General features: G+C 33.6%; 2 protein-coding genes across 3 annotated transcripts; both read right to left on the minus strand.

The window, feature by feature from the left end:
* Positions 1 to 1242: 1242 nt before the first annotated feature.
* LOC21394684 lies at positions 1243 to 4514 on the minus strand. The gene is made up of 3 exons (XM_010092148.2): positions 3993 to 4514; positions 2836 to 2901; positions 1243 to 1982 (listed from the first exon to the last, which is right to left on the minus strand). The coding sequence occupies exons 1-3, from the start codon at positions 4164 to 4166 to the stop codon at positions 1485 to 1487; spliced, it is 738 nt and encodes a 245-aa protein (XP_010090450.1). The 5' UTR covers positions 4167 to 4514; the 3' UTR covers positions 1243 to 1484.
* Positions 4515 to 5766: 1252 nt separating this feature from the next.
* LOC21394685 (transcription elongation factor 1 homolog) lies at positions 5767 to 8507 on the minus strand. Of its 2 annotated transcripts, none has more exons than XM_024161681.1 (5): positions 8413 to 8507; positions 7575 to 7716; positions 7025 to 7095; positions 6248 to 6269; positions 5767 to 6150 (listed from the first exon to the last, which is right to left on the minus strand). In XM_024161681.1, the coding sequence occupies exons 2-5, from the start codon at positions 7685 to 7687 to the stop codon at positions 6096 to 6098; spliced, it is 261 nt and encodes an 86-aa protein (XP_024017449.1). In that variant the 5' UTR covers positions 7688 to 7716; positions 8413 to 8507; the 3' UTR covers positions 5767 to 6095. The 2 variants fall into 2 exon arrangements, with proteins under 2 accessions (XP_024017449.1, XP_010090451.1); XM_010092149.2 differs by having other exon boundaries at positions 5767 to 6156.

Genomic DNA, 8507 nt, shown 5'->3' on the forward strand with positions numbered 1-8507 from the left:
TAAAAAGCTCTCAGAAACAGTCACATCTAACTTTTTTACTACAGTAAAAAACTCTCACACAAAATCACATCTCAACTCGAATTACAAACTCGAATCAGCGAAATGAACGGGACCAGATCCTGTTTCAAGAGCATGGGGTGTTTGAATATAATGGAATAAAGATTTTCTAGCTTTTCTAACATGGGTCCCTTGTTAGTTTGCTACTTTTCTTTCTTGTCTTTGAAGTTCTCATTAGCTTGTCCTGTAAAGATCTTTCTTTCTTTTTTTTTTTTTTAAAAAAAAAAAAAAATCATTTTTTCCCTTATGATTATCTTTTTTCAAACATATGGGCATGGATATGTAAGGTTGTTTGAACTTTGAAGCCAATGATGGTTTTTTGTACCCTTTTGAGGGATGTTTAAGTATTTGGGTGGGGCATGCATACTGGCAATTCTTTGAAAAAGAAGAACAAAAGAAAATATATTTATATTCTTTTTAGTCAGTTTGGGTTTTGAATTTTTGTCACAAGAACCATCCATTCTGGTAAAGATAGTGAAGAAAAGAAAGAATACCTAATAAAGGCTTGTATCTTTCTGAAATTTTTCTTCTTTAATTGTCCCTTTTCAAATTTTGGTGGCTCACCAATTCTTGAGGGCAATTAAGTGGGGTCGGAGAAATTGAATGAAAAGTCATTTTGCATAGCGCTTTTGTTTTGTTGACTGACTCAACCTAAATTGGCATTTTAGATCATTTGGTCAATTCCAAAATTCCAAACCCAAACCATGGTTTATCAATTGGGCTAGTTTAAGACAATCTATTAGGGTGGCAATCAATTTGAGTATGCAAATAATGCACAGTATATGGTTCCTCACTTTGCTTTTTCTCCAAGCCTTGAATAAGATAAGAAAAATAAACAAAACCTCATTATATTTGCAAAAAAAATGTTCAAGAAAAAATCACATACACCACAAAAGGGTTTGGAGGAATATATCAACACCACCCTCTCTTTTCTTTTATTTTCTTTGGTCTTATGTTGACTAGAAGCGATGAATTTAAGGAAGAAAAAAGATCCACATCATGAAAAATAGTTTCATAACATATCATGAAATTAAAATAATAAGTTGTCAATGGCAAAAATTCTAGGACGAAACCGTCATTTCAGTTCAGAAGCTTGATATGGGTGCATTTGGGATAAAACTTTGCATCATGTGTATCTTTGCTCTATCATGATCATCATACTTGCTCATCTGAGAACAAAACTTGTTTTCTGAAGGACTAATTAATTGAAAGTATTGGTCTAGTTTTTTAACAACTTGATCTGGTAATGTGGCTTGACATGGTGCTCAAGTTCATCAAATAGAGATTGACATAACCAAATCAACTAGATTGCTAATGACAGAATATCTCTCTCAAACCTCCAATTTGGAATGTATTCAATCCATAGGACCAATATAAAATATTTACAAGGCCAGAACACAAGTGGTTCCTAATCTTTTTCTCAGTTTTTACATGACCTGCCCTTGTTCTTTGCTTTCTCCTCCTTGTTCGAACATTTGCCGAGGAGAGAAGAACCGAATGTTTAGTGCATTGTCACCACTGACATAGACTACTCGGAAAATGTCGTACTTAAGATCTAGGGGAAAGCGTTCAAGATAAGGTAGTATTGAACTTCTTTGGTTTGAGCCAAGAACCCATGAGTAACAAGACTGGAGGGACTTCCACACGAGAAAACACGCAACGGTTGGCTTGCTTTGGCATTTCAGGCAAACCCCAGATGTCACACCATCCACTTTTAGGAAACTGGACTTGAACAAAGCTAAGCAGGCATAAGAGAGATCATTCATGTCATTGCCAACAGTGAGAGATGCTATCCTTATCGAGACTGTGTCACCGGCGCAGAACTTTGCAGCCAACCCGCCGTCTCTTGAATCTCCAGCATATGAACCAAAGAAGGTATGTTCAACTAGGATAGCCATGCTTGATATGTTGGCCAACATTGAGAGCTGCGAAAAGATCAAGGGCTTATGAGAATTTGGAGTTATAAAATCCCACTTGAGTAATAAAAGATAGGATAAAACTAACTCTATTCCCCTTGCTATAACAGAACATAATAAGCATTGATTTTCCCCCTCCATTTTCATCTCTTTCTTCATATTACTACAAACAGGTATAATCCCAAAAATCTATGTTACTTCTTCTTTGTAAGACTTGACTTTTTTTTGTGCTAAAACATCAATTATCCAAGTTAAATAAATAGAAAATCTCTTTAAATCAGTTCACATAACCCTATAGAGTTTTTGAAGGTTAATTTAGGAATCTTAGAACCACTTCTTGAAGATTGCTATATTATTAAGACATCTATAATTTTTTTTTTTGAGCTTACACAACTGCTTTCATTTTATGTGCTTTTCTACCATCCTAGTGTGTGATTATAAAATTCTCTGTTCTGGTATCTATGAAAATCACTATTTATAACCTCATTCATTTTGCTCGTTCGAGTTAAAAGAATTTATGAGAGAGAAAACACTATAACAGAAAAAGTTAATTTGAATTTTTATGAGAGAAAATACTGTAGTAAAAATTTGAGTTATGATTCGAATTAACAAAATGTAAAAGGCCTATCTCTCTCTCCTTTAAATGTTCTTTCCTTTTATTGAAAGAAGGGGATAGTATTATCCCGTCCTTGTTCTTTTCGACTTTCATCACTTAAAGAACCGGGACCCGCCAATAGAATTCTCCTTAAAATTTGTTATATCTAACATAATGCACATCTATTTGAAGGAACCAAAGAAGAGAATTTCTAAAATGAATGGACAAAGAAAGGGTAGAAAATCAAAAGCAAATAATAGGACTTACAAGGGTCACGGTCAGTGCATCTTTGTTCTCACAAGATTTTTTAAGCCATGCGCCGTACCATAAGATCTGAAGGAGTGACAAATAATTTGAAGAGATAGATGATTTCTTTTTCTTTTAAAAAAAAATTAAAGCATGTGACATGGTGAATTGTCATAGCACATTAAAACTGGTCCAATCAGAAAACAAGGATTTCAAAGCAATACCATGGCTATTAAATAACGGCCCGTTTAGTGCGCAAGATAAGATAGTATAGTTTCAGGATAATAGATTGGAATGTATAGGGAAGTATAAGATTAGATTTTAGTTTAAGCCAATTTCATGTTTGGTGTTGTGTTATAAGGACAAGGGCATTTTTGTAAAAAAATTTAAAATTGGGGGTCAAATTGTAATTTCAAAACTTGAGGGGTTATAATATAATTTTTAAAAATATTTTACTCATATAAAATTTCAATTTGACCCCCTCATCTTTTATAGAATTACAATTGAACCCCAAAGTTTATAAACATTTACAAATAAATCCCAAGTGTTTTTCACAATGTGCTTTAGTCAAGAGTTGCTTCAGTAGGTGATAGCAACATCCCCTTCTAAGGGGGTTTGATAATGGACTGGATAAATCCAATCTAATTCTTTAATAATGTACACTAAACACAGTTTTAAAATTTAATTATATCCAATTCTTTTTAATCTTGCGCACCAAACAGGCCCAACATGTATTTGGTGGGTTTTAGTTGAACCAATCATTCAAAAAGATGGTCTTGGTATTTGGCTGATTGATTCAAAGGAAAATCAAATTCTAACCAAACAAGGGTGCATAAAACTTTTTAAACTCGAGCATTTCAACAGGAAGTTCATGTATGTATTAATATATTTTCATCTCTGTTTGTTCCATATAAAAAACTAACATAAGAAAAGACCTAAGAGAAGAATAATAGTTATCAGTTGCAAAAGGGATTTTAGTTTATTAGGGAGACAAAAAAAAAAAAAAAGACTAGAATGAAACTTGGATATGGTATTCTTCAATATCTATGTTGAGACTTTTAAATAGATAGATTCAAAAGAGAAAAAACATTTACGCGGATATACATATATTGTGTGTGTGTAGAAAACATGTAAGGCAAAATGATACAATGGAACCAAAAGGAATTGAGATATGTTACCATATTTCCATGGATGCTCTGAATCAAAGAACTTTGAACACAACCAAGAGTCTCAGTGCACAAAGAGAAGTGTTTTAGAGCATCAATAAGATCTCCAACAAGAACAACTGTTGGCCTGAAGGCGAAGAAGCTTATATCCAAATTCCTATTGTTGAAAGGAATAAAACATGCCATCACTCTTTTTCTTGTTTTCTTTTTGTTTTTCTTTTGGCTCGTCCTTTCAAGTTTCTTCTGCCTACTAACGAATTCATGAGAGCATTAAAAGCCTCATTTGAAAACTAGAAACTTCTATGAGTAGTCTTCTTCTTTTTTTTTTTTCTTTTTTTTTTTTGGTTGCGTGGTGGTTGAGAATTGAGATGTTTGAAGTTGAATAGTGAGTTGCTTTGACTTCTTTGAATCTTTGGCTCCTTCTGCTTTTTGCCTATTATTATATATCACACCAAGACTAATTTTGTACGAGAGAGAGAGGCTTAGGAAAGCGAATGCAGTGTGGTTTGACCGTTTCTAGAAGTTTGATTTTTGAATTTTTGTCTTTTGGGGAAAAATAGTAGAATGGAAAGTTTGGATTGCCTATTAATTGGTTTTTGAACAAATTGCGTGTAGATTGCGTGTAGTACAAGTGTGAACTGTGTAATACATCATAGGCAAACTTATCAAAAAAGAGAAGGAAAGAAAAAAAAAAAACAAAACAAAATAAAACCATGGGCAGAGGCAGGAGCCAACGTTTTGCATTTATGATTGTTTTAGATTCCGTTCTTTTCGCTGATTCAAGTTTAGAATTCGAGTTTTGTTACAGTAAAAAACTTTTAAAAATAGTCACATTTAATTTTTTTACTACAACATCTCAATTCGAATTAGCAAACTGAACGGGCCTTAATTTTGCTTCTTTTTTCCCTCACTCGAAGTTTTTGACATTTTTATTTTTTTCATTAACTCAAGTTACAATTCAAGTTTTATTACTATAATATTTTTTTTATAAAAATTTAAATTCAAATTTTTATTACTAATTTGAGTTGTAAAACAAACATAATCTTTATTTTTATTGTTTTTTTATTTTTTATTTATTTTTGGCTAAAACAATTAGTAGACTTGGATACATATACATGCAACAATCGCATTGTAGCTGCATGATATATATATATATATATATATATATTACATATATACATATAAATAATGGTTATATACCCCATCCACACACACAAAAAAAAAAAAAAAAATTATATGCCAGCTATTAGGTCAAATAACCTGAAGTATAGTTTAGAAGGGCTGGAGTAAATTCCATTCCGCATCGTATAAAATATAATAATGGATATAATTCAATCTGTTGAATTTTCTGTGAAGAATATCTAGAAAATATGTGACGTATTACACTTAACAATAATGAATGGATGATGAGTATTATGGCTTCATAAGTCGCATTATAGTACATGATTCTAAACATTAGATTTAATCAAAATCATATTAAACCGAAAAAGTACAAAATTAATAGAATCTAATATTAGATATGAGGGTTTAAAGTATAGCCTGCAAGTAGGGTATTTCCCCAGAATTCTCCTTAAATTTATGAGATCATACCCACCCGCCAGGAAAAAAAAAAAAAAAAAAAAAAAAAAAAAAAAAAAAAAAAAAAAGCTAAAACTAAAACAGTAAAATGAACGCTCCTTAATCCTTATGAAAAACGAAACAGATATTTCTCATTTGTGTAACAAGCAAGAAGAGGAAGAATTTCATCAAAAAAAAAAAAAAAAAGCAAGAAGAAGAAACACCAAAATGGCAAACCAGATATATCACACATTGTTAAGTACACTGCCTTTACATATAAAGCATGAGTATTGCAGAATACAAAATGTAACATTTCACTGGAATACATAAATTCTTGAAAATACCGTCATTACTTTAGATAGGCGTGACGCGATAAGCCTCGAATTCTCAGACAAACATGCAAATTAAATACCTATATTTATGCTGACTCTGTCTAGAAACAGTTGATAACTACCGCTGCCGCCGAGATAACTAACTTAATTACAGGCTTGAAACTTTGAAGTTGCAAGCTATTACAATAACACAACTCCATATCCAGGGATAAGGTGTTTTTGCCTCCTATGCACCATCATCTTCAAGGTTGTTAACCCGTTCACACTCATCAATCCATTCGCTGTATCTGCGGAAAACACAAAATCTTTAAATATAAGAGTGGATGAGCGTGTCAGAGAGAGAGAGAGAGAGACGGAAACATAAAGGCTTGAACTTACATGTCTATTGGCTCGGTTAAAGCTGAAAATACAAGAGGAAAAAGTACCAAGTCAGAATAATATTTTCAGTTCAATCATATCCAACTTCAAAAGAAAATGTAACATCAGTTTAAAACAAAAATTCCGGTGTCAACCAGAGCTATTAGGACATGCAAGTGTTTATGAGGCAGGAGCCTCTGGGTCTGAGGCCTTGTCTAGTCCGGCGAAGTTCGGCCAAACAAGCCGCACCGTTATCAGATCCAGGGGTGCTGCGAGCCAGGATTTGGAAAAAGGTTGAGATCGAGTAAATCTCATCCCACAGACGTGTTGGAGATTGAGAAACAGTTAAAAAGAGCGAGTGGGTGAAAGTGATTCTGTTTATGTTAGAAAGAAACAAAAAGAGAGGGTGGTAAAAGAAAGTGCCGCTATCTTGTTTGGCTTTTCCAAGGCTGCAAAGCTAGTGCTCCACAGCCATGGCAAAAAGCAGAAGCACTGCAACCAAGTACTCGTTCAGAGGTCGAGATAAATAAGTGTCATTTAATGGATGAGTTGGAGAATGAAAAAATCTTGAACTTGTCCTGATGCAGGACAGTTATTTTATTTCTGTTTGGAAGAAACCAATAGACTTTGGTACAGAAGTGTGTTTGAAATTTTCATCAAGGAAAAGGAGCATCTTATAAAGAAATTTTAAAATTCAATTGGAACATACTATTTTCCAACACCAAAAAGGAACAGTAAAAATTCTCCTGTACTAGATAGACATACTAAACCTGCCAAGAGACTAGCATTATGACAAACCTGTGATAGTAGTACTAAAGCTCTCTTGGCAAATCCTGCAAGAAGCTTCCCCAATCAAATTTTTCATATCACTGCAATCAGATTAATGTCAAGGGTGAGCTAAAAAGCATACAAGCTATAAGCATAAGCATGGAGAATATAGGTTTACATTCTAAACCATCACAAATATACAACATACACAACATATTTACCACAAGATAAGAAAAACTGTGAACACACATGGGTCAAGGGTGAGCTAAAAAGATACAAACTATAAGCGTAAGCATGGAGAATATATGTTTACATTCTACCCCGCCACAAATATACAACATACACGGCATATTCATCTCAAGATAAGAAATATTGTGAATTTGCGTTTGTGTGAAAAAAAAAAAACAGAGAGGGAGGGAGAGAGGGAAAGGGGCGTGATATAACCACAGCCACAACTATTAAAAGCTTATTCATCGAAAAATATCTACTTAAAGTGTCTCAATTGTTCTTCGGTTGGTTGGCCGTAATTCAAGGTCCTAATTTTAATGGAAAAAAATATGCCATAGAGATCATTTCTTACATGCGACATTCAACACTGGTGCCATGGTTGCAGAAGGGACAGCTGAAGACGGTGTCAAGCTTGTCCATCCGCTTCTTAGGAGGCGGCTTTGCTCTAGACTTCCTCTTACCCATTTGCTCAAATCCTTTCTACAATATCAGAACTTCACGACAGAAACAAAGTACGATTAATTTGTAAAATTTTTGGACCCCCAAGTTCAAAAATTCATCCAGTCAAAAGAATGAAATTACACTATTCTGTTAAAAATAAAACAATGCATATTTGCGCGTGCTAATTGCCTAAAAACAAATCATTTAGACTAGAACATGGTAAAAGCCCTAAAATTAAAATCATGCGATGTTGATTCTCACCAATCTCACCCCAAAAAGTTACTCACTTCACAACCCTAATTTCAAACTTGCCCATTCACAAATGAAATCGCAAAATGGAAAAGTTCAATTAAAAAATTCCGCAGCTTTACATTACATATCACGTTTTCTGGGTAGCAATTAAAAGCAGGAAATTGAGGATTTCATTTTTGATTCCATAACTGTTTACCAAGTTGTATAGCACAAAATTAAGTTGATATAATACAACTTGATCAATCTTCAACATCCATTTTTCCTTTTAAAGCAGAAACAAAGAAATGAAGGATTTCCCATTTTCTCTTGGTTTCTTACGATCAAACGAAGAAAAAACAAATCAACTAAACCCTAATACAGGTTAATTTAGAACTTAAATGAGAAGGGGTAATTGTGAAATCGGTCAAAAAGAAAAAAAATGGTTCAGAGCAGAACTAGGAATTAAAATTTTCAGAAAGAAACAAAAAAAAAAAGGGACAGAGAAGCATAAAACTGACCTTGATCAGAATCCTTGATGGTGGCCGCAGTTCGAAGGAGAGGAGAGAGAGAGAGGCGGAGAGGAGAGGAAAAGAGTTTGCTTTGGGGCTTCCCA

This window comes from Morus notabilis, unplaced genomic scaffold (genome assembly GCF_000414095.1).
Source record: "Morus notabilis unplaced genomic scaffold, ASM41409v2 Scaffold658, whole genome shotgun sequence".
In the NCBI taxonomy this organism is placed as follows: Eukaryota; Viridiplantae; Streptophyta; class Magnoliopsida; order Rosales; family Moraceae; genus Morus; species Morus notabilis.